Source organism: Melampsora larici-populina, assembly GCF_000204055.1.
Source record: "Melampsora larici-populina 98AG31 unplaced genomic scaffold MELLAscaffold_27, whole genome shotgun sequence".
NCBI lineage: Eukaryota > Fungi > Basidiomycota > Pucciniomycetes > Pucciniales > Melampsoraceae > Melampsora > Melampsora laricis-populina.
This window is the reverse complement of record NW_006768791.1, coordinates 1,035,685-1,063,040: the sequence shown is the minus strand read 5'-3', so window position 1 is coordinate 1,063,040 and position 27,356 is coordinate 1,035,685. Positions and strand designations below refer to the sequence as shown.

Below are 27,356 nucleotides of genomic sequence, written 5' to 3'. Positions count from 1 at the left end.
TTACCAGATCTTGATGTGAAGATGTACCTGTTTTTCATGAAGGTTTTCCACAAAGTACCATCCCATATATCATCCATTCTATCATGGCCAGGTCGCTGACAATTGAGGTGTGCATTGATGGCTTCTTCAAAGTAGTTATACTGAAGCATCTTTCCAAGCCAAGTATGTATTGACTGATAAAAGAAGAGCCTGATGATTTCTCATAGAGAGGAGATTGACAAGGTTATTGGTGTAGAGTAGTTGACACTTTTGTAGTAAATCATGGGACATTGCAGAGTGGAACAGGTGAAGGATTGAGTGGTAAAGGTGCTTGAATGGATGAAAAAGCACAGCAGAATGGGCAACACATTTGTGATTGTACGGATGTCTTGAGTTTCATAATTTTAAAAAGTGCGGGAAGGCCTTGGGGGATCTGGATCCAAACAGTGTTTTGGGTGGTTGGATCTCGTGTGAACATATGTTCTTTTACAGTTTCTGTAGATTTGGCAAGGCTTTTTTGACAAGCTTTGACCGCAACATTGTGAAAGAGAGGTTACTTGCCAACTTCGAACATTTCTCACATGCAGAGTGGATCCTGAACAAATCTATGTGGGGTGGAAATAGTGATTCCAGTGTGATCATGCTCTAGTTGTGGAGCTTTTGGGTCTTGAGGAACCAAAATAACTCCATCATCTTCATTGTCTCTAGCTTGTTTGTTGGTCCTGATGGGCATTGCAGCTCCAATTGGTGTGAAAGTGGGTGGTGGTGGTGCATGACTGGTTGAAGCAACCAGGTGATTGTCAGCGGAGGCCTGCAATTATGGTCAGTACCAAATATAGACTCAAGTTCATAGGAATTTGGTATGTACCTGAGATGGTTTGATTGAAGAGATGAGGATCAATCAAACCATCAGCTGCTCAGGTTAAGGATGAATCAAAAGATTTGAAAGGTGGTCAATACATGAAATGTAAATATGATGTCATGGATGAGTTGTGACATGGTCAAGTAGCACACATAAGAATTCTAACACCAAATTGATGTAATTGAATCTAATTAAACTGAGAATTTGAGTGACCACAGTGACAGCAAGGTAGTGTGGTATGGCCAAGTCAAAACACAGTCTCTGCTTCATAAAAGGGGGCCATTGGAGAACTCCTCTGTCTGCCCAACCACCTTGATAAATTTTGTAAAAAAAATTACACAATCAAGCATTATCCTTTCCAAGCAACTTCACGTTCAAAGCTTTCACATTTCAAGAGTTCAAAATCATGTCATTTCAATTACCTTGTGGTTTCAACCCTTACCCTCCACCCAGTCCTGATCAAATAAGTGCACTCTAATCTTTTTATTTATCACATCTTTTCATTGACCTTCAATAGCCTTTCAGACCAATCTAAAGCTGTTATCCGCAGCCCCATTCAACCAGGGCAATCAATACAAGGGTTGAACAATTGTCATGCTCTGTGCAATATCACAGGCAAGTTCTTTCTATCATGTGAAAATACATACAACACCAGGAAAGACAAAAGCAAAAAGCAGATCAAAGTGGAGCACTTCAGGTGTTATTTTGCACATTTGTTGGTTGTGTTTTAATGCAGGAGACCATGGATTTATGGCCTAATCCTGTCTTCTTGTATTGAGTTGCAGGTCCGCTGCTTGTTATGATCAGTAACACAGGCTGATAACATATATTAAAGCAAGAAGAAAGTTAAATGCATAAGCTTAAGAAACAAAATATAGATCAGATTCCACAATTGATGTGGAATCCCATAATTGAACACAATCTGGGTTTTGTTGAGACTGGCACATGAGATAGTCTGTGCCGCAGTCATGACAAGATCATGTGACTACAACACTCATAGTGTGTGAGATCCCACCAGGCCTACTGATTTCTCCCATGGAAATTATAGGCAATGAAAGGGTGGTGACATACAAAATTAGAAAATGGGTGCAACATATTTGGCAAGCATTGTACAGTCAATTCAGAAAAGCTTGTCACGAATTCCTCATAGATTTGCTGGAGTTTTTTGGGCAACTTTGGTCACGCTTTTGTGAACTAACCGTAAAATTTGTGAAATCAACAGTGTCAGTAGTAGCAGCAGAAATTTTGGAAACATGGCATAGAACCAGTCTTGTTGGCTTCAAAAATGCACCCTCCTTACTCAAATTCCTCGTAGATGGGTTAAAAATCCTTAAACTTAACAAACAAGATTGGGACTTTGTTCAGGGGTGACATGTGCCTCTATGAGATATTTTTCTTGGCCAAGCTGACCTTACAGTCTACCCTTGTTTACTGTTCCACAATCTAAGGGGGAAGCAAAGATTCCAGGTGTTTGATTTGTTTGGATTGATGTACATAACCAAATCGCACTGTCACGAGATGTCATTCTACGATTCGGAAGCGCAACCCGTAGATTTTGCAACGACACTATTATGAAGAGCAAACAAGCAAACAAAACATTTCAAGATGACAAATTCATATGCAGGGGTAGGTGCGAGGCAGAAGCATGACAACAACGACAAAGAATGGAACATGCGCAACGGAAGACAAATATCATCAGGTGTGCTAGAAATTGGAGGCAGAATTGACAACATGAAGAATACCGAGAGGAACCCCAGAGGGCAAAGGCAACAAGGCCATACAAGAACCCTCAGGGCACAAGAATCACAAGCAACAAATATAGAAATAACGAAGCTCATGTGTACAGATTTATTCCCAACTTTGAATTCCAAAGCCCTCCTTCGGCACTTCTAATAAAGTGCAGGCCTCACCATCGCATCCAGTATGAAATATGGTATTGCCAGACTGTTACGCAGATCACAAACGATTGGTAAGCTTATGTTCAGAGACACTCATCGGCCGCTGACTCTTGTGTATTCATGCAGAAAGTTCAAGAAGTAAGAACTCACCCATTCATACTCTTGCCCGTTCATCTGGAAAGCAAAGAAATAAATCAAGGCAAAGATGGCAATTCCAGCGCTAAGGCCGGCGGTAAGGGTCAAAGCGTACTTTTCTATTTTGTAGAATGCGCAATCCATTAGCAAAGGCGATTATGTATTCAACATATTTCATGTTTGATTATGATCTCAGCGACGTACCATACCAAGCGGTATACTTTCGTTTGACATATCCCTGGAAAAAGAGGGCAAGTAAAAGCATTGGACTACCAGGATAGACCCCCAAAGCAAGAGATGTAAGGCTTCAAGTCGGATTCATAACAAACTACCGCACTCACGTCACATAGGCGAGATTCCTCGGCGCAAATTGCCAAGATCCGACAATCATAAGAGGCTACGGAGAGTGAAGCTGAGCGTAAGTCATGCAATATGACATCCTCACCCGCATTGATCTCGAGACTCACAGTGTGCACAAATCGCCAACCTGAACGAGGCCATCGCTTCCCAGCGTACCAAGGAATGAATGGCGACAAGGCACCAATGCTAGATGGAGTACATGGATGTATCAATGAGACACTGAAGACAGGCTTGACGCGACTGAAATTCAAGGCGCAACTTACAGGAATCCTATGAGACAGTATCGGTATAGTGCCGCAGAGAACAGTCGGGCTGGGCCAACAGCCCCCCAGAGAATCGATCTAAAATCGCATGAATCAAGTCAGTCAGGGTACGAGAGAAGATCAAGCATGATTACTCACGCCGAATAGAATCTGAATCCGGAACGCGTATATACAAATGTGGTCAGCTAAACTACCTCAGTGTGATTGCGCCCAAAAGACTGACCTATGGTAATCTAAGGAAAAGTGCAAGTGCTATATGAGTAAAGATACACAAATGATGATATATTGAAAAAAGCTCACCAGGGCACACGAAATGGAGTGGCTGAGTTCGCGAGCAGAGATCCGGAAAGTGATCAATCTGTAAATCGAGTACTAACAATTTGCAATTATATGTAGTGAGCTGACGTTGCTCTGAGATAGCGGAACATACTAAGACAGACATACCAGTGATAGCAGTAAATGAGGATAAGATGGTGGCTAGGGTTTGGGCCAAGAATAAAGTACGCGGAGGAATCTGATAGACATTTCCATGAGCGACCCCAGTGTGATCAACGCATAGGGGTGGTACCAACTGACCTTGACATAGTGAGCGAGCTAATGATTAAGAAGGACATCAGTCATGATAATGAGGGCGAAAGGACTAGGAATCGCGTAACTTACCTTCATGTCTCCGATATAACTCAAGGATTGAGCCATTGTGATGTATCCATACGCTTTCAAAGTCCAGTCAGTTAGTTTTTTGTACAGCCAAGGAATTGGGTGTCAAATGAGACATACTTTTGAAGAGCATATTGGCTAAGGGTCTGCACAGTATGAAAGCAGTAGTGATATAGAGGAAAGTTGAATTAGATGGTCAAATCGATGGAGAGTTTCATTGCGCATGAAATTTGACATACCGGCCAGGTAAAGCATACCCACCGACGAGCTCAGCTAACACCTACAAACAAGCTGGGTCAATGGTTTGAATCCACGAAGAAAGATTGGTAAAAATTACATACGTTGAGAGGTGCAGATATGGAGGCAATAGCTTCCACTGCAGCAGTTGAACAATCGCATCAGTGTTTGTCATATTGAAAGAAATCAGAAGGACACCTACTCATTCCGAGAGGGAGGATGAATACGCAAGTTAAAGCAAGTGCGAAAAACTGTAAAAGGCACATGAGCACACGTTACGTTTGGCCAAACAGTCTACAACACTTACGATTCCCCATACTGGCATCTGCGTCTCACTATGATTGGAAGACATGTCAGAACAACCAGCAAAATCTCAACTATACACAGGGGACGAAACTTACTAATACTCAATCAGAAAAATGGCAAGAGTGAGCGAGACGACACCAATGACCAAGAACCACCATGTGGGCACTGCAAGAACCCATAGGTCAATTTGAGTGTCAAAAGTCGCACCCAGAGAGATATAATGGGGTTCATACCTTCTGGATAGGCTTGCATGAGCCGGTAGTGAACATCTGATTGAAATAAGTCCCTAGCTGATTTGCGGGTCTTATCCCCACTTTTCTTCCATCTCAAAGATTCCCAAAAATGAGGAAATGCTTTTTTGACATGACTTTGATAATGAATCAGGGAATGAACCACTGTAGAACTATAAATGGCAAAAAAGCCGGTATAGCTGCATATTGAAATGGAATTGTGAGGTCAGCGCGAAACTGAGAATTAGGTGACCAGCAAGCATAAGCGATGGTGTATCAGACCGGAGACACTGACGCTACAATTGTGGAGGCAGACATATAAGGTACACTGTATGCTTTATATCTGGCCTGAAATCGATTTGATAATTGACTTTAGTGAAAGACTACCAAAAGTCAAAAACCAAAGTAGCCTCACCGGATCGAGGATTCCGTACTCATTGAGAATTCTACTTGTGTTGTACGGACGGCTAAAAAGAAACACATGGTCAATGAACGGTTCACCTCAGATCATGAAGCGGCACAATCGAGGAAAATGTTAACTCACCCTCTCCGATCAAACAGCCCTAAAGACACGATAACAATGGAGGTAAGAGGATTTGGAAAACTTCGTGTTAGTGGCGTGGAACAGGACGGTAGACTCGTGATACTCACCAGAACTATTGATTGGCAGATACGATGTGTGAAGTATATTGTTAAAGTATATCACACAAATCGCCACCACGCTGCACAACATGCCAAAATATACATTTGACTACAATCCGTGAATAAGAGTTTAGTGCTTTCTCCGATATTGACAGTTCCCGTGTAAATACTCACGACAGCCCACAAAGGTACGATAATAGGATCGCCATACAAGAAGTTCCAGTCCAGCGTGGGGAACGGGTTGAGGCCGAGGCCACTGAGTGTACCTGTGAGCATAGCTAGTTTGGCGTTTCTCGGTGCAATCCAGGTTGTCCAGCTGTGGATATTGAGCAATCAAAAAACTGGATATTATACAATGGCCAAGATGGAATACATACTTGAAAAATGCGAGAGCCTGAAAAAAGACTCCTGGTAAGATGAAGTCTAGGATCACAACACGCATTAAAGTCAGCCAATGTCAAGAGTATGTGTCAGCAAAAGATAAGCTAACAAATTCCATAGCCAATCTATATTGATGGTAAACAGGTGATGTCAGTATCAGTGAAGTCTGCACTACATCAATCACGATGTGCAAATGGCTTACCCCACAAAAAAGGAAGAATCGGATTTGTGACGTCTTCCACCCGTTGACAGGTGGCCTGTTATCCTTTCCATGTAAAGCTCGTAGTACAGTGATTTGAAGTAAGTTTGGCCACCAAACCTTGATTGGCATAGCATCAGAAACAGTCATCGAGTGAAAAGAATGTTCTAATAATGGACTTACCATCGCACGTGGATACACCAAGAAGCTAATGACAACATCCATACCGAGGATACATCAGGCTCGCATGTCACATGATAGGATAAGAAAACGCTTACGAGCGGCACGTTCCAGCCAATGTGTAGCCCATGAGCTGCGTACTCAAAACTAATGATATTTGAAAGGCGCGATTCCCCCCCAGAGAGACATTATTATAGAATTTGGGAATTTTGAGGACTGCGATGATATCGGTCGCCTGATTGCGATCGCGTTAGCGTATATAAACTTGCCTCTTCTTGGAGGTCGAGCAGGATATGAAAACTTACATAGGCTCCACCAAAAGATGCGTTGGCCATCTAAAACAAAGATGCATTGTTCTATCGTCAGATATATGGCTCGACGACGTAGATGTGGCATCTAGAGAGACTCACAATACTAATCAACATGTGTTCTTTCATACTGATCGGTCAAAGAAAGGAAGAAAGCACAAGGAACTCGTATGAGCTCATCATAACTTGCCGTAGCGCGCGTAGTGGCAGATGACGTACTTGAAAGGGCCCGGGTTGAGGGTAAAAGATCGATTCCCAACACGGAAGACCTTGGTTGGTAAAAATCTTGCCATCAGCACTGAAGAAACCCAGTCAGCATGCTGCCTTCTCAAGTTCACCTACATTTCGGAAGGGCGTAACATGACGTACTGCCCAGAGGAAAACTGAGCAACTGCGCTACAGTCGTGTTGATTGTTATGTTCGGCAGACGTGGTATAAAGAACTGATTGAGTCCAGTTCCCAATATCACTGTAATAAATCCGATAAACCACATTCTTTCGTCGCAGGTGGATGAGGTTAATAAGCTTGCGATATAGCAGTGAGAATGAATACAAAACTCACCGAAAGGTCATGACCGGAGTTGAAGGGTCATCAAAAGCGTCAACACAGGCTCGAACCTGCCAACGTTTAGAAGTATGAGCTGGTGCGATAGGCCGCATGCCGAAAGCGAAGATCCTACCTCAGGGTAGGGGGAATTATCCTCCGCCAGCTTTAAATCTGCACGAGTAGCTGCCGCAATCTCAAGTACTTCCTGTGGAGTAACATCTGGCTTCAACGCTTCAGCAGCTCGAGTCAAGAGAGTACTGGGAAAATTGGGATCGTCTCCCATGATCTCACTGAGGTAGAAATGGCGAGGAACAGTTAGCTCTCGTCGTCGGGTGATCATCATAGCGTGTGGTGAGCGGTAAGGGATGGGTATTGCGGACTCACTCAGTCTCATCGACGACTTGTCGCAGAAAATCTATCAGCCGGCCCACATTCTCTGGCTCAAAGTCTTTCACGTCATAAGCATCATGTTGGTGGGCATCGTAGTCTAAAGGTGATTTGAGATCAGTTTCTGAACAGATCGACTGTTCAACAGGCATTTCTACGCGATTTCGGACGGTTGGTGCAGCTCTTGGATTTTCGTAAGTGAACGATTTCGTACTTGGCATGTAATCAAGTCCAGGATAAAGGATATATAGAGAGGGTGAGGTGGGGTGAAAGGAGTCTGAGAATCGAGATTAAAGAGGCGTCGCTTTATACTTAAATCGATGTTGTTGACCTTGACACGCGTTCAAGTGACCCTCTTCGAAGGCACTGCGAATTTAAATGATTAGCTGGCGATATATATTGTACACACACTAGAGCAGTCGAAGTCACTGAGAAACTATTTTAATCAAATGACATCGAAATGGAAATTTGAATGGCGTGGGTGCTGGACTCAGGATGCATTCACTTACGAGACATAGCTTCACACAATTTGAATTGAGGATGCTTTTGAAAATTGCACAGAGCTTGTCAAAGTTCAGCGCCAACTTGCTCGAGTTTTGCAGGAAAACGCTCTCTCACGGCGGAGCAGACCCGTCGAAGAGCCATACTTTGAGCACGTAATACATAATACATCTGTGAAATTGTGCGATTTGTCGTGCGTTTGCCAAAGTTTAAACCCCTTTTCATCTTGAAGTGTATGTATTGCAGCAATCTCTTTGCTGCGAATTCGAGCGTTCGTATCTCACAAGCTGTTGACTCCATTTGTAGGTGGAAAGACAAGTATGTACGCATAAAAGCATCCACTATAGTTTTGTTTTGTACCCACCACAGTCGTCTGTGAAAAAATTGCAAAGTTCAAACATTCAAATCTTCCCAAATCTTCTCTAAATCATCGATCTTTAAGGCCCCGTTTGGTATAGCTTACAAAAAACGGGAGAAATGAATTATTTTTTGAAAATAATCCATTTTACACTTTTTCAAAAAAACTCGTTTGTTATCGCTTTTGCCCTCCTTTGCCCCCCTTTTCAAAAGCCATTTTCCTGTCAATATTCTATTATTTTTGATCATTTTGAAAGCTGCTCTAGACCAGCTTTCAAGTTTTAATAATCCATTATAAACCTGGAGGAAGCCTTACGACCCGGGGCCCTTCTATGTACATCTCAACTTGCTTCCGTGTCCTTCATCTCTACACCACAAGGACACTTGGATGTCCACCGGGTGTCCGATTTTTCTTGGTGGGGGACGGACGTCCCCCCACAGCACACCGAGAAACATCTGCCGGACTCCGACGTTCAGACGCCTGAGCAGAGCCCATCGGGCTGCCCAGAGCGCGCGAATCGACAACCATCTGACATCCCTCGAGGTTTGTTGTGAGGGCGCACGCAGCACCGATACACAAATGACTGATAGAGCTTCGGATCAGCTTTAGATATCTCCTAGATTGTCCTGAAAATGTCTACGGGTTGGTTTTGAGTTCACTTATTTCAGATTTGTTTTAATTAATAACGGCGCGATTAAATTTCCTATAAAGCACTGTTATAACAATAATGATTTGTAGTTCAAAAACCCAACATTGATGAAATGATATGAACAATAAAAGGTTAAAACAATAAAGTGATAAAAAAAATAAAACAATGAAGTGATAAAGACCATAAAACAATGAAATGACAAAAACAATAAAACAATGAAATGATAAAAACAATAATATCTATCACTGAAGCTGATAAGAATAATTGTCTTTTTCTCAATCATTGACTTGAATCGTAAAATTTGATGGATTCATCATGTTCTGTAAATTGATCAATAACAAAGTACAAAAACTCCAGAAGAAAGAATAAAGATCTTTCATACCTTGTTTGGAATTCAAAGCAAACTAATTCCATTAACAACGATACCAAAGTAAGAAACAGCTGTAGATAGAAAAAGACTTACGATCGATCATTCTGGAATTCATGTCTATCATTTGCCTATTGAAGCTTTGAAAGAAACATATTCATCTACATTAAAAGTTTCGAAATAGTTTCCTCAAAGTTGGTTTATTGTCAATCAGTTGAAAGACTTACTAAACAGAATTCAGAAATTATTATGAAAAATGAATTGAGTGAAGGAAAGGTTGATGTTCCAATGCGATTGAAAATCATATCAAGACTTTGGAGATTGGATTAGGTGTGAATGTAGTTGAAGAAAAAGAAAGGCGGAAGGGGATGTAGATCGAACAAGATCAAAGTGGAAGACGGAAACGAGAAGGAAGTGAGAGATGAAGGAGGATGAAGATTGCTTTGGTACAGGTCAAAGTGTCAAAGTCACCATGCAATGATGATGTCACTTGACCAAATCAGTTTTAAAATTTGACTGGCCTCCTCATCAAGGTCCTTTGCTGTGGTGCCAAGTGGGCACCCAGTCTTGAGACTGCTGGTGGCTGTCCTGCTTCCATCACAAGGGCAACAGATATTGGATTGCTAGCGGTTGTCTAAGGGTTGCTGTAAGGGTGTTCCATTGATTGGACATCCGTAGGTGATCCGAGCACAGTGTGCTCGAATCTCATCCTGGCAAGGACGACGCCAGAGCATCTTCAGGATGCACCGCGGATATATTTGCATACAGACGTCGAGCCAGCGCCCCGTTAGTGGCTGTCGGGTCGTGTCCCCAATTTGGGACATGCCCAATGCCGTGACGCAAATAAGTGTCTTTGTGGTGTAGAACTCGGTCTATAAGAGAAACTTCAAACTTTGTTGATAAGCATCAATTCAACTCTGATTTGTACTACACACATAATTCAACCTCAATTTGGGCAACTCAACATTGATCATTGCTAATGACTGTGATTGATTGAATGAAAGGATTCACACGATTTCATAAACCTATCAATGCAATGACTCTATCAAGTCATCAATGGAGCAATCTCTGAGACAAGTTGATTTCTAAATGTCCAAAATCAAATTGAACAATAAGAATCAAGATGATGATAGATTATTATCAATAGTCAAGTTTGGTGAATGGTACATACCAAACATCATCGATTGATTTTTGGGATGAAATTGAATTAGAAAATTGGATTTCAAACTTGAAAAGTGGCTTCATGAAATAATGGATTATGCAATGCATAATCTATTAATCTTTAATCTATTTACAAAAGCTGTAAGCCATACCAAACAGGGCCTAAGAGGGTTAAACTCAAACAAAACTCAACTTATCCACCATGGAAGCCAATACTAGGGCGGTTCAAGTAGACCCTTTACAGCCCAAAATACGAATTTCAATTTTGCACGGTGTGGTGATCTATTTATGATATCAAGCAAGAAAATTAAATCATCTTTCACTTTACCAATTTATTAGCAAACTTCAATATAGCAGAGAATTCGAAATTCAGGTTTTCAGATCAATTGAAGCTCTTAGAGGCTTATGTATACTTATTAGCTCATTATTATGTCATCTTATTTGAAAATTATTATTAAGATCAACATAGTTTACTTACAAAGTTATTACAAAAAGACAGAAAAAGAAAAGATAAGAAAAATTCGAAAATATAGGTGTAAAAGTTGGAAAATGGTTTTTAGCTTATTTATAATTAAGTTATGGGTTTTATGAGGTTAGAATATGAAAGAACAACAGTTTACTATACAGTAACAATTTTAATCTTCAAGGTTGATAAGGGAAAACAGAAGTTATTAGCAGAAAGGTACTTTTTCGAAGTTGGTAAACAAGGGTTATGCGTGTAGTTTACATATGTAATGGTGGTAGTAGTGGAAATTAAGGTTGCCAAGAGGATTTTCCGGGATTTTTAAGGTTATAGAAGATGATGTCATATTACATGAGCAAGAAAAAGAGAGTAGCAGCTGTGAAAATTGAAGAAAATAGGTGAAAATCGTCGAAAATGAAGGTTTTCAGCTAATTACATATGTCAAATGACGTCAGAATAAGTTGGTAGATAGCTCATTCAACGCAGAAGAGTGGATTACATAATGTACAACCTTTGAATCATTAGTAATGGAGGTGTATGTAAAAAGTTATAAGAGAAATAAGAAATTGGTGTGAATCTCGAATTTACAGTCACAAGTCAACATGTAACACCAAAAACCTTAACTTCACAACTCAATATCTTACTCATCACTCATCAGAAGTAGGTCATGTAGGTTTCAGAAATGATCAGTAACACATGGGCTACAAGATGCACTTTAGTAATCAAAAATTGGAGCACATCTGAAAAAATTCGTAATCTCAAAAATTGGGTTTCAGCTAGTTTACAAGGAAAAAAACACCTGTATTCATCTTAAGAAGTGCTGTACATCATATTATTGCGTCATTGATCACTTTTGGCTGTGAAAATTACATCATACATTAGTAACAAGATCATTACATTGCGTCATTACATGGTTTTTAGGGTTATTTAGGCGGGTTTGACTGGTTTTTGAAGCTGTTGACTGTTTTAAAAATTGTTACATGTGGATATAAGTACTCCTTGATGATTTTAGGATTGTAGCGCCCTTTTCTGCATCTTATACCTTTGTTGTAGTGTTATAAATCATCATTTATTTACTATATTTGTACTAAGATCACTTAAATCCGCCCCTTCAAAGCAAGGAAAAATTTATTTACGTGTGTTAAAGACTACAAGTCAAATTGGGAATAATACTTACAACAGTATTGCTAGTAATAAACATAGTGTGTGACTTTTTTGCGCTTAAAATCTGGGAATAATACTACACAACAGTATTGCTTTATTTTCTCTGGTGCTTTATCTATTTCTCTGTTATCACAAAGTGGTCAGCAAGTGCCCTTGTGCTGGTTTCTTTGAAGAAGGCAGTCTTTAGGCAGCTTCTACTATATTACACGTAGTAGATTATCCCTTCTTAGGTGTTGTAAAGCTCTTGTTGAGCTTTAAATACTACAACAGTTCCTTATAATTATATGTATAATTATAAGACCGCAAGCCAGCTCTAGAGGTGGCTTGCGGTTTTATAAACTTAGAAAGATCCTCATAATTTTTACATCTTTTGACCGCCTCCAAAAAAAAATTGTGAAAAAAATTTGTACCTTAGGTTTTTTTTTCTGCCTTCGTGCCTTTCATTATCTTTTTTTTAAACTTGTTGTTCCTGATTAACCGGTCACCAGACAAGTTTCACTCGAAAGCATGGTGCGATCCGTTCGGCCTACAAGGAGGTCGGGAACCCTTGCTCTACTAATCACATTTCCTCTTTCTCATCACAGGTCACGTCACGTTGTAGAACTCCTACGCTGTGGAGCGTAGGCAGAGCCTCGAGGGGAAGAAACAACCCAAGTAGGATAAACCGCCAAGAGCCGTAACCAAAGCGCCGTTAGGCTGCCCTCAAAATTTACAATGAGACACCTCTTCAAACCTTACTACCACCCAAATAAGCTTTCCAACCTTGAATATCCAATCTACAAGCTTTGTTCAGCTTTTAAAAATCTCCGTAAAGGTCCTACAGTTCAAAAACAGATGTAAACAAGCTATTTTTTACGATGTTCCCCAATGCAGTTCTCCAAAAAAACTTCCTGCGGCAAGTAAAAAAAATAATTAAACCTTGATCTTCAACTCCTACAGATCCCGACAATACCCTACACACCCTAGTGGCTTCAAAACCCAGCAGTATGCACGTGTAGCTGCCCAAACTACCTTAATACCCTAGGACAAAACCCCAAGGTAGCTAAGTAAGATAAGTAGAAAAAAAATAAAAATAAAAAATTAATAATCCAAAATCCAAAATTCCCAGTGTAAGGGTTTCAAAATCTTTGATAACACTCTTCTACAACCCTTATAATCGATAAAGGTAAGTCTTTTCTTTTTAAAAGACTATTTCTCTTACTCGCGACTTCCTCTATCAATACGATGAATTCAGAAAGTAAACCTAACACCCTATACCTCACTTACTTTTGCTTTCTATTCTAGAAAACACTCGATAACAAAAAAAGAAAAAGAAAACCAAAACACACTCTAACACTTTTCTCTCTAACGCGATAAGACTTGATAACAATTCAAAAAAGAAAGGAACTTCTAATCTATCCAAAGATTTGGAGCCTGAGCGAGGCGCGGAAAAATTTGGTGCGGAAGCGGAAAGTGCGGAAGTCCATACAGATTGTACAGAGAGCAACTCGAAGAGCACCTTCCCAATCGGGAGTGTGGCTGCGATTGATGTCGTTTGTTTCGTTTCATCCTCAGTAGAACAAGTAGAACAATGGTCCATGAAAATAAAATAATCACGTTGTCTAAACAACAATCAAAGAAAGACATAGGGAGGACATCTTGATTTTTGAGAGACCGAACGATGTATCTAAAAGACCTCATCTCTATTCTTAACGAGTATGACGACAACATCTTGTCGACACTCACGGTGCAAGATTTTGTCAAGTTCATATGTGTCGCCGCCGACGTGGTCGTGCGGTGTGAGCAGTCTCTTGAGCTCAGTACAACCCGAAGGCCTATACGATACCTCGCGGCGAGTCTTCCCTCATCCATCCATAACCATATGGAGGTCATCTGGGAGGCTTCTTTCAGCATATTGAAAGAATGTTATATCAACGCACAATACCATGTCCAATCTCATGGTATAATGAACGAACTTGTTGATGGTCGGCTGCCCATCCGCATAGTGGAACATACTCTATACCCCCCTTTCGAACAATGCCCAAAGTGCTCCAGGACTCGACCTATGCGAGCAAAGTCATTGTTTGGATACCTATATGATGTCGATGGATGCCATACGATTGAACACTTTTACCTATACTGTCAACGTAAGCAAGCACAATATTATCAATATGGGGACACGAGGACTGACGGACGTGTAATACTTGATCCTCTTCCAGCATGCCGGACCAGTTATCACGTGAGCTATTCAATCTACAACGAAAAACGAACGTTCTATACGACATCCGAAGGGAGGAACTCTGAAGTCTTTCAAGTACATACACATTACTTCATGACTCATCGCTTGGCGCATCATTTCAAGATGAGCCAAATGCTGCAACGGTAAGATTAATTTGTGTCTAAGCTTAAAAACGAACGCTTGACCCTCATTTCGGTTGGATTTTTCTTTTAGGTGTTCAGTGTTCAGCATCGTGAACTTGTACAACTCAACTTTCATGGGGTCTCACGCCCCTCCCTTGTTCACATCTCAGCAGTCCTTCTTTCCTCGACTGTCACAAGAAGTTTGCAAAGACGGTATGGGAATTGATATGTTGTTGTACAATTACTCTGCAAGGAGTAAAGTCCTCGTGGTCCCAGATTCCGGACTAGACCGTGTCCGTTACAACGAAGCGAAGAAAGAATGTACCTCCTGGATAGCCGCGGAGGGGACTGCACACAAAAACCATTCATGCAGTCTTTGTACGTGTATCACATATTCTGAAGAGAACAATAATCACTCAGGTTAGGTACAATGATCTTTCCAGTAATTGCTCTAAACAAGAAGCTGATACGTATGATTTTTTCCCCATTTTAGTTGTTCGTGCTGTTGTGACCGATGGTTTAACCATCGGGCACTGGAGATGCAGTGCTTCTGCATCTCAGCTGGAAATGCTGGCCAAAACTTTCGGCCACCCAGCACCTGACGGACCATGTCGAAGAACTTTAGATACAGTTCGAAATCGATACTGTAGTTTTCATGAGCCGCTCCTTGAAGGTATTTGCCAGGCTCAGTCTTGCACCCAACCGGCGCTTGCAAATAAGAAGACCTGTGGCCTTCAATCTCACCAGGATGCTGCAAAAACTTTTTCCACAAAGGTTAATTCGAACTTCCAACTTCACTCTATGTTAAACCGACCAGGCTCGAATCTAAACTTGGATCCCACTGTCCACCTCGAAGACGATTCCGGAGAAATTCAAGATTTGGATTCATTACAACAAGCCGATGAATTGGATAGAGTTGAAGAAAGCCGAAGATCAGGAGAAGAAGGGAGTTCAAAAAAACCAACACTTTCAAGAGCAAGAACTCACAACAACACTGCAGACATTATTCGGGTTCCCCAAGTGGGCAGGGAAAAATGATTGGGAGTATGATTTGTCATAAAATGGTCTATCACTCCACACCTGAGCCATAACACCCACACTACATATGTGTAGCAGGCTCAGTGAATATGTGGTTATCATGTACATACAGTTCTGCTCAGTTATCTGCTCATCAGGACAAGTTATTCATATGTAATACATGCTGTAACTTCTTTCAGATTGAAAAAAGCTTCCAAAAGATTGACTACATACACTGACTCAATGTTTTGGTGTGATCTCATCAACTCAACTGCATGTAACACACTTTCTGTTACTAAGACATAGCTTCAACAATATTGCCTGAGCAGCTACAGAATTATATGTAGTGAATTTTTGGGAAAAAAATTTCAAAGTCGAAAAAGTTACATGTGGTATAACATGTGATTTATTTATTCTGATGGGCAAAAAACTGAGCAGACCTGTATGTACATGATAGACAACTATTGACTTAGCTTGCTGCACATATGTAGTGTGGGTGAAATGGCCCAGGTGTGCAGTATTAGATTCTTTTATGAAAAACTGTACTATTAATCATTTTCCTCTGCCAAATTGGGGAAGTTGAATGATGTTTACAGTGCAATCAACTTGTGGTGGCTCCTTGTGGGGTCATACTTGCCCGCCAAACGATGTTCAATTCGGAGTCACCAAGTGCCGTCAAAGTAGACCTCTTCTGCGTAATTTCATTTTGAGTAAGAGTAACTTACTGATTAATCTTTCATAATCAGCTTTTCCTTCTAGATACCTTTCCAAACCGCATGCCTCAAGTGATTTTATATGATAATGCTTGCAAGTTATTAGCACATATATACAAGTCGAATGCTGAAGAGCGCGATCAATTCACCGAGTCCATAGTGGCTGTTGACGCGTTCCATTTCAAGTCGCACAAAGAAAATGACTGTTTTTGTAGGAAATGGACAGATCCAAATCTGTATCCTCAGTTGAAAAAGGAAGGTTCTTGGATTTTCAACTCATCGGCAGCTGAAATTGCGAACATTTGGTATGGAGGTTTTGCCTCCATTTGTCGAAACATGACCGCCATCGAATTCAATTTCTTCCTAGATGAAATGGTTCGGCTTCATAACATCTGGATATGTGAAAAGTTATCGCAAAGGAAAAACATATCACATATTGGTACCATCACTTTTTGATTAAGAGAAGGTTATCACATATTCGATAGAGAAAGTTATTACATATTCGATCTCTTTTGTTCCCTTTGGAAAATCTAATGTTTCTTTCTTTAATCCAATAGAGATCTTTCGTTCTTTAATTAAATAAAGATATTGTTTAGGTGTTGTTATTCTCACGTTTCGATCTCTTACTTAACGGGATATTTTCACGTTTGGGTGTCTCAATCTTAATGTGTTATGCTCACAGTCTCATATGATTACCAATGTTAGCATTCCTTTGCAAAGTTGATCGCATTTGTTGTTCAATTATCGATCAACCTTTGAACCTCAAGCTAACAGATGTAACAACTTAGACATTAATTACAAATGATGATGATCCATCGGGGTAATCAAAACAAAGCAGTGGAACATTGGGAAGAGCTAATTCAATTGTTCATAATTTGAACATCCGAGTCACCGTCTGATTGTACATCAGAGCGCGCGTTGTCATCAACAACGACCTTTCTTCTTTTTGAATCCTGCTGTTGAACATCTTCAACTTCTCGTTTTTGCTTTGGTTGAAGTTCTTGATCTTGGCGCTTGGTTTTGGTTGCCAGCCACTCTTTCTGATACATCTTCCGAGCTGCAATGAGTGTAAGCGAAGGGGTCGTGCGAGTATCAAGCTCCAACTGTTCTTCTCCCACCAGGTTAATCCACTTTTTGACTCGATACACAGTTGTATGACCATAATCATACAACTCTCCAAAGAATTCGACCCAGGCAACCCATGGACTACCTTAACCATCATAAGATTGATGCCATCGGAGGGTTTGGCGTAAGGATACCCTCGAATCTGGCCAAGTACTCTTGGCCCTTCTTGGATTCTGCAATTGCGAGAGAAACCTAATAAGCAAACAGTTCACAATGAAGGTAAACCCACATTACACATACCTTGACCTGCAAGTCAGAGGAACCTATCCATTCGATCTCGGAGTCTTTGGAGTTTATCGTCTTTTTTTTCAAGCAGATCGTGCGAGGTGATGGTAGTGGCGAACTTTCAGGTGTTGCCGGTTCCGTAGATGTATGTACATCTAGTTGAACACGAGGGACTGCCGGGACTGGTGCTGGTAATCTCATATTCAAGCTTGAATATGAGATTTTTGGCGGGTTCGGTGAGACGGTGAGGATGCAACGCGCTGGTGTAGTAAGTGGCTCATAGGGTCCCTCGGTGGTCATCTTCAAAATCGCATCTGAAAGCCCCAAGCAATCGTTATCGGAGATAGATTCAAGTTGAACTAGGATTTTTCGCGGGATTGGTGGATACTTCGAAGTGCATGTAGGTGCTAGAGAAACCTATCATTAGGAAGGAAGTGACCATTTTGATGACTTAGAGTTGATCGTCATGATGATCAGAATGAAAGTGAACTGAAAGTCAGAACAACATACCCAACGGAATTGTTCCATGTTCCACACCTCGATCTCCGACTCCCAGTCTTCTTTGTCGCTCATCGCTTTCCTGCATTTATCCAGTAGTATTTGACACTCTTGGAGTGAAAACAGTGGCCAATTGGGCGCTTCAGCGTTGATAAGTGTGCTAGAGCCCGGCTGGAAATTTGTTAAACCATCAGTGTATTAGTAAGGGTCAGTTCGATTTGAGTGTAACAGTCTCTACGCACCTTAGTCCATAACTCAACCCAGATTGTGCGCGCAGCCTCCCTTTTTGCGGCATCCCGACTCTTTGCTACAAGATCAACGGCCTTAAGATTTTCGTGGTATTCGGAGAGCTGAGAAGGTGTTAGGGTAGACGTCACTGCCCGATTAGCTTGGGCAGACTGGATCTGCTTCGAAGTTGCTTGCTGTGACCCGCTTGGTCCGGCTAAGGATTGGGAGGACCGTGGAAATGAAACCAATGATTGGGATACATGTTGAGAAGAACCTTGATCCAATACATTCGAAAGGCCGAAAGGTACAAAATTTCTAATCGCAGGGCTTGACATGTCGTGATCTCCAGAAGACAAAGGCGTGTAAACGTGTGCCTTGAAGTTGCACGTCAAACCGTGCACTCGTTGGACCATTTGGCAGCACTACATACATATGCATCCACCAGAGGTGAGTAAGTCTGATTTGTTTTGGATGAAGATAAAAAGACCCTTACCAAAAGACACAACCGGAGGCTACACTTCATGTTCGACTTGTTGGTTGACTGATGCGTGGCCCCAGTTCTCCCTAGATACCCTGGGCACAATTGACTCGTAGTTTTCCTCTTCAAGTGATCGGGTTCTTCATTGCTGACGTTAAGTAGCCCAGAGAGGCTTCCAGGAGCTGGAGGTGGTTGAGCTCCTGCATTGATAGCTCGAATTTTGTTGATCAAGTGTTCGAGTTTGAGAGTTCGAACATATCCCTTTCCGTGGACGTGGTGAGAGTCGGGTTGATGACACTAGAGGTAAGAATCCTTAGCCATAGAACAACGGTATAAAGAGTAATGTTAAAGATGATTTGAACATACCTTCCAGTTGATGTTTGCTGGGTTTGGGAAGCGAGGCGGGTGGTATCGTAGCTGACTAGTCGACGTGAGCGGGCAATCTGGACAGGTGAGTCCAGTGAGATGGCCAACGACGGGTGTTGGGAGGGGATGGACCCGTCGACAATGTCGATTGGTGATGTACAATTTGGCTGGACTTGATATATGGATCTGTCCAGACATCGCGAGCAGTGAGGGAGATCGAACCAGGAGGGAGATCGATACGATGAGAGACCAGCCGTATACCGACTTGTTGATTTTTTGAGATCCTTCATCTTGATTTTTTTGCTGGATGAGACGTGTGATTGGGTTATTCCGCATTGGTCATAGCTTCAAATAGCTTTCTGCTTTCGGATGCTGAGACAAAAGTGCTAACTACGGTCCCCCCTGTACGTATCCTGTACTGACCCTGTATTTTCCGCAGTTTCCACTTGTTCCGCACTTTCCACCTTGCTTCGCCGAGGCTCCGATGCTCTCAATCTATCAGACAAAAACTTTCACACACACAACAATCAAAACATCCCTTTTATACCCAACTCCTTCAAACCTAATCAAACCTATTGTAAGTTCGATTTTTTGCTTTTATCATTCCCATCTTCTAACCTCTTCTTAAGACCTATCCTGAGTTGTTTCTATGTTCTTTTAGGTCGGTCCGAGTCAAATCAAGCATTGGAAACTTCTCAATTGATCAAATAATCTATTACTGTTGACCTGTCACCACCCATTTCATCAATTGCCATCAAATCAAAAAATCGATTTTTTGATCCTGTGGTAAGTCCTTCACAATGCTTCTTCTGATTCATTCATTGATCTCTTCTAACATTTCTATATAGTTTTTTGTCTAGCTTCATTTGATTGTAGCCTCCTTTGGATTAAATTTGATTTTTCAATTTTAAACATAGGTGAAAGTGAACATAAATGAGAAGCCACTTGAAGTTAGTGAAGTTGTTGAAGGAGAAGAAGATGATTGATTGGAAAATTCAAATGTTTGTATATAGTTTGTTTTTGTTTTGAGTTATGTACTTTTCTCAAGTTTAAATGTTTTGAAATAAATTGTTTATAATTCAACAAAAGTAAATAAATACTTTAAGATGAGATAGAAACTGAAGTGGAAGAGATTAACATTGAATGATGATGAGTTGAAGTTCTATCAGTGAATTTTTAAATTGATTTAATTATAGAGTTCTTTTGTTTTTTTGAGGTGCTGTTGTTTTGTTATTTTTAGAAGAGTTTGACAGGTTTAAATAATTGAAGTAGATTGATTGAGTTGGAGAAATTGAAGATGATAATCAATTTTATTGATAGGTGGTGACCTTAAAGGACACTTGAAATGAATATTTTATTATTCTCAGTTTCTTTCTGAATTGCTTGATTGATTGATTGAGTTATTTCTGAATATATCTTGGTCTTGGCGCAAACATTTGGATTACCACAACGTCATCAATTTGGCACTCACTTCAGGATTCCGATGGCAAGCGGGTAACGGAGGCGACTGTTATTGTATCAGGTCTGTCAGCATCATGTTGGGTTTCATTTGAGGTTTTACAAAGGGGATTTGGGTTAACAGCGCTTGTTTAACAGCACTTTTGAGTTCATCATCTGTTTGGAAGGCTCTTGATTGATCGACATCACGGATATCTTTGTTTGCCACGCGCATAACTCGAATGGCCAAACGATGTTCAAACAACCCTGGATATCTCTTGGATGTTTCCTACATAAGCTAAATCGTTCCATCTTTTCGCTCATATTTCCTCTATCTTTGGTCTTGCCATACTTTCTTCTCTTCTATCACTCTCATAGGAATTTTCCCTGTCAATGATTTCTTTTTTCCTTTAAGATGAACCAAATAAACTGACTTGGATCTCTGTTGCATAATTACCAGTTCGCTTTAGACTATTCTCCCTCATTAACGAAATGCGTACTGTACCAGCAACCTCGCCAAAACCATTGGAGAACGGTACGCGTCGCCCCCGTCAAACAAAAGCTCAGATAGCGGCAGACTTGGCCTTATCTGGTCATGTTGTTGGATCCAAAGCAAGTGCCGCCGCTGTGAAACGCTCTTGTCTTGCCGCAAAGAAACGGGCTGAATCAAGTGCAACACCTGCGAACAGCAAACGGTCAACCCAGGAAAGCCCACCTTTTGACCCTGTGGACTATCAGACCATCATTACGTACCTTGCCAAGCCGAATGTCCTCAACTCTCTCTTTGGCGGTGGGAGCCAGACAAAAGTCACTGGTCTGCCAATAAACCCGAAAACACTCTTGAACACTCTAGCTATCAAATTGAATAACAACTACAATGAACGTCACAACACGACCGATATGCACCTGACCAGTTGAACGTTGCTTCTCCGACTCCGGAGGTACAAGGCTAAGTACCAATCTGCAAAAGCCCACAGCTTAAAGACCGGCGCAGGCTTAGAGCTTAAACACCATGCTCGTGGGATTCACACAATGGAAGCTCTTCTGGAGTCGATGTGTCCCTGCTACCCCGAGATGGATGCTTTGTTTCAAGACAAGGGCAACGTCAACCCGTTCGGTATCCTCGACTCTGGCCTGGGCCCTCAGTCTGACGATGAATCTCAAGACAAATTTTTGGGCACTAACTCTTGTAAAAGAAATGACAACAGTGACGGTGGCACCACCGACGGACATGACCACTCAGGCCTGCAACCTGGTTTGATCTTTTCAAATTATTTGTTTGACATTCTATTTTCGAACAAAAATCCTGATGACTGCTTGGATTTTTTTTTGGTTTGCCGGTCTCTGTTCAGGCTTGACTGGAAATAATTGCACTTTCCCGAGTCCAGATGTTGAAGAGCTTGAAGCTTATGAAGAGCTATTCAACACGCGTCCAATCTCCCCAACTCCTCGTCCTGGCAAATCATTAAGCTCTAAACGCGACCAAATTCCTTTTGAAATTGAATTTTCAAACCTACAGAATGACTTCAGTTTGCCACTGCCTTCTCCCAAAGGCAGAATCGATTCCATTTCAGTTCCTGGCACAGTTAAAAAACGCCCGGTTACAATTTCAGCGCCTCTTTGGCCCCCTCCAAAGCAAAAGAGGAAAGTATGGAACAAATATGCTCTCACTCAAGAGGAGCGTGACTTGGACCCTAGTTTAGATGAGGATGTGATGGCTTCGACCTTGGCCCCTGCGAAGCGTCAAACTGGTGCTAAAGGTAACCTCTTGCGTCGCCCTCTGGACCCACTGCCCTCAATTGATCCCTCCAACGTGCACGTGAAGGATCAAAAACAAGCACTTGCTATAGCCATTCAACAATCCAATGACGCCCGAATGGATGTTATCACAAAAGCTACCACTTGGCGTCAACAATTTGACAAAACCCGAATGAAAGCAGAAGACGCCAGACTGCAGGCCGAGATGAAAGATCGGAAATCTGCCCTCACCTGGACCAAAGAGCAGTACTTTTTGGAGCGTCAGGAACAATGTGAAAGTGACTCAAGAAGATTAGCGCAAGAGACGCGCAAAGAGCGCCAGGCATTCTGCCAAAGGCTTGTTTTGGAGGGTAAGAGTCCCGAGGAGTTGGAGGCCTTCCTGCGCCTGATTTACCCTGACAACCTACTTGTTTAAGTTTTGGCTAAGCAGTGCAAGTCACCCAGTTTGGACCTTAACTGATTGACCCGGAAGGCTGACTCAGCGCTGAATCTCTCCTTTCCGTGAACCTCATGAACAGACTGCATCGATCATGTCATCTCAAACTATATCTCAAATTCCTGGCTTCTGTTCTTGTGTTTTCTGTTTCTGTTTTTGGTGCTGTTCCGCCCCTTTTTCTTGTGCTATGTATCATCTATATCTTCACCTTTATATCTTCCCCTCTCTCTTATTAGGGGTTTGTCGTGTCGTCTCAGTGGATCCTTCAACTATTTTAGTTATCTTGCTTCTAAGTTCTCGAATTTTATCTTCTAAGTGATTTGCAATGATATAAGTATGAAGTTCTTTTTAAAAATTTGTTTTCAACTAGAGACAAATCCGAGGTTGACAGTGGAAACACATGAGAGTTTGAAACACATGAGAGCTTGAGAGGCCTCATCAAACATAGGCCGAAGTGAGAGATTCCAGCAAAGCTCGAGATTCAAGCCTTCTCACCCCGCTTCCATTGTGAGTCCTATTGTGAATCTTATTCAGAATAATCGTCTTATTTGGAATCATCTTAGTCTCAGTGGATCCTTCAACTATTTTAGTTATCTTGCTTCTAAGTTCTCGAATTTTATCTTCTAAGTGATTCGCAATGATATAAGTATGAAGTTCTTTTTAAAAATTTGTTCTCAACTAGAGACAAATCCGAGGTTGACAGTGGAAACACATGAGAGTTTGAAACACATGAGAGGTTGAGAGGCCTCATCGAACATAGGCCAAAGTGAGAGATTCCAGCGAAGCTCGAGATTCAAGCCTTCTCACCCTGCTTCCATTGTGAGTCTTATTGTGAGTCTTATTTGGAGTAATTGTCTCATTTGGAATCATCTTGATATGTCTTAACAAGTTTGTAATTGTCATTTAAAAATCAGTATGAATTACATCAAACCAAAGATTGCGCTACACAAGTGCCAGAAATAGAAAGACAGCGTAAAGCATTGAAACAAACACTAAAACATTTGAAAAAATAGACATTGAATCGAACACTTTTGAATTGAGAATTGAAGAAAGAAAAAAAATCGCATGACACAATTTGAAAGAAAGAAAAAATCTCATGACACGATTGGGAGCCCGCCGCTCTGCCAGTTGTAGGCCACTGCGTGATTGCGAACTGATTCACGTCTGGCTCTGCCCCTTTCGATGATGTCCAAATCGGGCACAGCGAGTCCTTGTCAATTAAGTCCTATGTCTCCCGGTTCCCGCAAAATGATGTCTTGATCTTCTTCATTCCAATTGTTGCCCAAATCGGCCAACATATTATGTAAGATGATGCAACAACGAACCCAACGCAGGATGTTATGCATATCACTGCAACTATTTAAACTGAGTCTTAACCCCTGCAATGAGGCCCAGCGAGACTTGAGGATACCAATACAATGCTCATTCCGAACTCAAGACTTCGCTACACACCAGTTGAAGTCTTTGTTTCTCTCAACTTCGGCGGCCTGGCCTTTGTAGGATGGGACTACAGACTTGGTGGGGATGTACGCTGAATCTGCTAACAAATATTCATCTGACAAATACATGTATCAGAAACTTGAATGTGTTCGAAGCAGTGGAAGAAGCGCCTACCTTTATCAAAATACCTGTTTGGATGATTTGAAATTTCAGTCTTGGAATAAAATGTACTGTCTCAGCACGATCCGGGCCAACCTGCATAAGCGTACGTTATCCTTCGGTCGCAGTCGCAAACGATCTGCACATTGAGAGAGTATCGGTGTTTCCGATTGAAAAACACCTCGCCATCGCGACCAGGACGCTGAAACAGAGGTATTGTAGTACCGTCAACGAAGCCCACACAACCCAGAAAGCCATCCCTTTCAAGGACTTTGGAAATGGCTTTCCGTCTGTTGGAGTTTGGCCATGACAGATAATGGGCGCCTACGTCCAAAATAGCCGAGATCACCCGGCGGCTACGGTTGATTACAGACCCCCGACCGACTTTATAATTACGCGCAAACCTGCCAACCGAGGCACCGTTGCTGTTGCTGCCAAGTTGTTCAAGGGTGATTGCGAGTTGTTTCTCGACTGGTGGCTGCGGATTATTGCTCGAAGATACAAAGATCGGATGGAACCAGATCATGCTCAGGAGGGCCTGAAAACCTTCTGGTGTTGTGCGCATGGCCTGCCGGAAATCAGTTCTTCTGGTTCGCAGCATATCCCGTAGGTCAAAAGCAGTAGGTAGTGGTGTGCGAATGCGGTCGTTGAGGTAACGACGAGACGTGAGCTGACGCAGAAGTTTGCCCCACTGTTGTTCTTTGTTGAAAATTTCGTCGTACAAGTTGGACAACACAGGGTCATCTCAAAAGATCATCTTGCCTTTGCTTGGGTTGTCTGGATTCAAGGGTATGCCGGGGATGCGTAATTCAGAAGTGGCGTGGGCAAAGATATAGAGATTGGTGATTCCACGTATAGCAGAAACACGGTCGGACACGCAAGGCATGGTACTAGCAGGTAGGTATGAAGTGTAGGAGATGGAAGCCAAGAAGGAAGTGAGGAGCAAGTGCGAAATGAAATGAGTGATTCAAGATCTGTGGGATCTCAACAGAGTAAAAGGGTACACTGTACAAAATATAATATTTTCTGGGCAGAAAATTAAATTATTGATACACAAAAATATTGAGAGGCCAGGAGAAGGGCAAAAAATAAATAAAAATATGCATCTTGTTCCCTGCGGTGAGAGCTTCACTCTCCATATTTTTTCATATTTTTACAGTCCATATTGATAAGTGTACTAACAATAAACCTTCATAATGATCCAATTACAACCTGTAACAAGCACTGAAATTTGGCTCATTAGTGTTTAGAGAAACTTTTGATTTCTGAAAACACCTATAACTTTGTCAAATCTGCCTCAAAACACTCGATTTTAAGTGCATTGGAAAGCTGAACTCTTCCTCTCAAACTTTCATAAGATCGAGAACTATGTAGCTAGTATGACAATCATTCTATGGATCTGTATGTACAAATGTATAAAAAAGATGATATCTTTTTTTAGCAGACCAGCATGCTGTGTGGTCCTATTATGAGCTATTTGGAGGACAATTCCAGCTTACCAATGCACCCAAAATCGAGCGTTTTGAGGCAGATTTGACAAAGTTATGAGTATTTTCAGAAATCAAAAGTTTCTCTAAACACTAATGAGCCAAATTTCAGTGCTTGTTACAGGTTGCAACTGGATGATTGTGAAGGTTTATTTTTAGTACACTTATCAATATGGACTGTAAAAATACGGAAAAACATGCAGAGTGAAGTTCTCAATGCAGGGAACAAGATGCATATTTTTATTCATTTTTTGCTCTCCTCCTGGCCTCTCAATATTTTTGTGTATCAATAATTTAATTTTCTGCCCAGAAAATATTATCTTTCTTGTAGTGGTACAAGCCGGAAGGAGAGCTCACATGTCTCTCAACATCATGTTCAACCTCTTGACAACCAAAGAAAAACAATCAAAAAAGGCCCACTAGTAAAAAGGACTTCTACCAAAAAAAAAGAAATCAAGCGTTGTGCCTGGAGATAAGAGGCCATAAAAGCATGATTTTAAGACCGTTCACGCGACCGTGATCCAGAATTTTAGCAATCTAGCAACTGTAAAAAAACAGATCAGGGCTCTGCATCAGGACGTTCACACTTCTCATCTTGAACCGCCCTATTAAGGACCAGGCACACGTAGGTCACACTCTTGTTTGTGTACATAGGAGTTTTTCACTTGTCATTTTAACTTCAAGAGCATTCTAGAGTAGTTTTTATATTTGGGATCAGCGGAAGAATTTGATTAGAGTTTGAGTGACCTGCTACAGGATTTCACTTGCTTGACTACATATAGCCCACGCACAAATCCTCAATCATATACCAATCCAACACCTTTCACACAAGTATCAATTGCAGCAGATGCACCTCTCAATCCCATACTCTTAGGGTGTGTTCACTTAGGGTGCGTTCACTTAAGCCATTTTCTGCAAAGTTTAAAGTGCTGGTTTGGTGGAGTATGTTTCATTTTTGCATTTTAAAATTTACAGAATGCAATTTCTGCTCAGAATTTTGAACACACCCTTAAGCAATTTCTGGTGAGAAATCACATTCTGCAAAATTTAAAGTGTCTATTTGGTGGTACACATTTCATTTTTGCATTAAAAAATTTACAGAATGTGATTCACTGCCAGCATTAAAGAGGTTCCTGGATGGGAATCTGGGTCCCAGGGACCAGATTCCCCTTCTGTTACTGTTACACAGCCTAAGAAATATTGCCTGAGTAGTCATTGTGATATATGTAGTCAATTTTTCAAAATGCTTGTCACAATCTGAGCAAAATTACAACATGTATTACATGTAATTTTCCTATCCAGATGAACAGATAACTGAGCTGATGTGTATGTAGCTGATAGCTAAGGATTTACCCAGATGTTTGCACATATGTAGCATATGCTTCAAGGCTTAGTTGTGCAGTGCAAGATGATTTC

The 27,356-nt window shown here is 41.3% G+C and overlaps 3 protein-coding genes across 3 annotated transcripts; 1 reads left to right on the top strand and 2 right to left on the bottom strand.

Annotated features, from left to right (window-relative positions):
• Nucleotides 1-2,689: 2,689 nt before the first annotated feature.
• On the bottom strand, nucleotides 2,690-7,791 carry MELLADRAFT_88574 (putative oligopeptide transporter; the record flags this gene model as incomplete). Its single annotated transcript, XM_007411842.1, has 36 exons — nucleotides 2,690-2,785; nucleotides 2,890-2,993; nucleotides 3,079-3,143; nucleotides 3,216-3,271; nucleotides 3,342-3,420; nucleotides 3,498-3,575; nucleotides 3,636-3,647; nucleotides 3,721-3,730; nucleotides 3,798-3,869; nucleotides 3,942-4,011; nucleotides 4,074-4,091; nucleotides 4,158-4,210; nucleotides 4,275-4,300; nucleotides 4,394-4,434; nucleotides 4,496-4,530; nucleotides 4,594-4,642; nucleotides 4,699-4,726; nucleotides 4,793-4,862; nucleotides 4,931-5,127; nucleotides 5,223-5,275; nucleotides 5,343-5,394; nucleotides 5,472-5,490; nucleotides 5,579-5,678; nucleotides 5,744-5,885; nucleotides 5,947-5,992; nucleotides 6,060-6,075; nucleotides 6,153-6,269; nucleotides 6,333-6,357; nucleotides 6,428-6,564; nucleotides 6,635-6,664; nucleotides 6,740-6,767; nucleotides 6,857-6,935; nucleotides 7,007-7,131; nucleotides 7,199-7,254; nucleotides 7,317-7,473; nucleotides 7,568-7,791. 36 exons carry the CDS (start codon nucleotides 7,789-7,791, stop codon nucleotides 2,690-2,692), a joined length of 2,565 nt encoding a protein of 854 aa, XP_007411904.1.
• Nucleotides 7,792-14,094: 6,303 nt separating this feature from the next.
• Nucleotides 14,095-15,402, top strand: MELLADRAFT_88573 (uncharacterized protein; the record flags this gene model as incomplete). Its single annotated transcript, XM_007411848.1, has 4 exons — nucleotides 14,095-14,594; nucleotides 14,665-14,993; nucleotides 15,067-15,347; nucleotides 15,391-15,402. The coding sequence occupies 4 exons, from the start codon at nucleotides 14,095-14,097 to the stop codon at nucleotides 15,400-15,402; spliced, it is 1,122 nt and encodes a 373-aa protein (XP_007411910.1).
• A 1,761-nt stretch (nucleotides 15,403-17,163) lies between these two features.
• On the bottom strand, nucleotides 17,164-19,421 carry MELLADRAFT_64643 (uncharacterized protein; the record flags this gene model as incomplete). The annotated part of the gene is made up of 7 exons (XM_007411841.1): nucleotides 17,164-17,513; nucleotides 17,563-17,620; nucleotides 17,669-18,070; nucleotides 18,164-18,322; nucleotides 18,394-18,801; nucleotides 18,873-19,154; nucleotides 19,224-19,421. 7 exons carry the CDS (start codon nucleotides 19,419-19,421, stop codon nucleotides 17,164-17,166), a joined length of 1,857 nt encoding a protein of 618 aa, XP_007411903.1.
• Nucleotides 19,422-27,356: the final 7,935 nt, after the last annotated feature.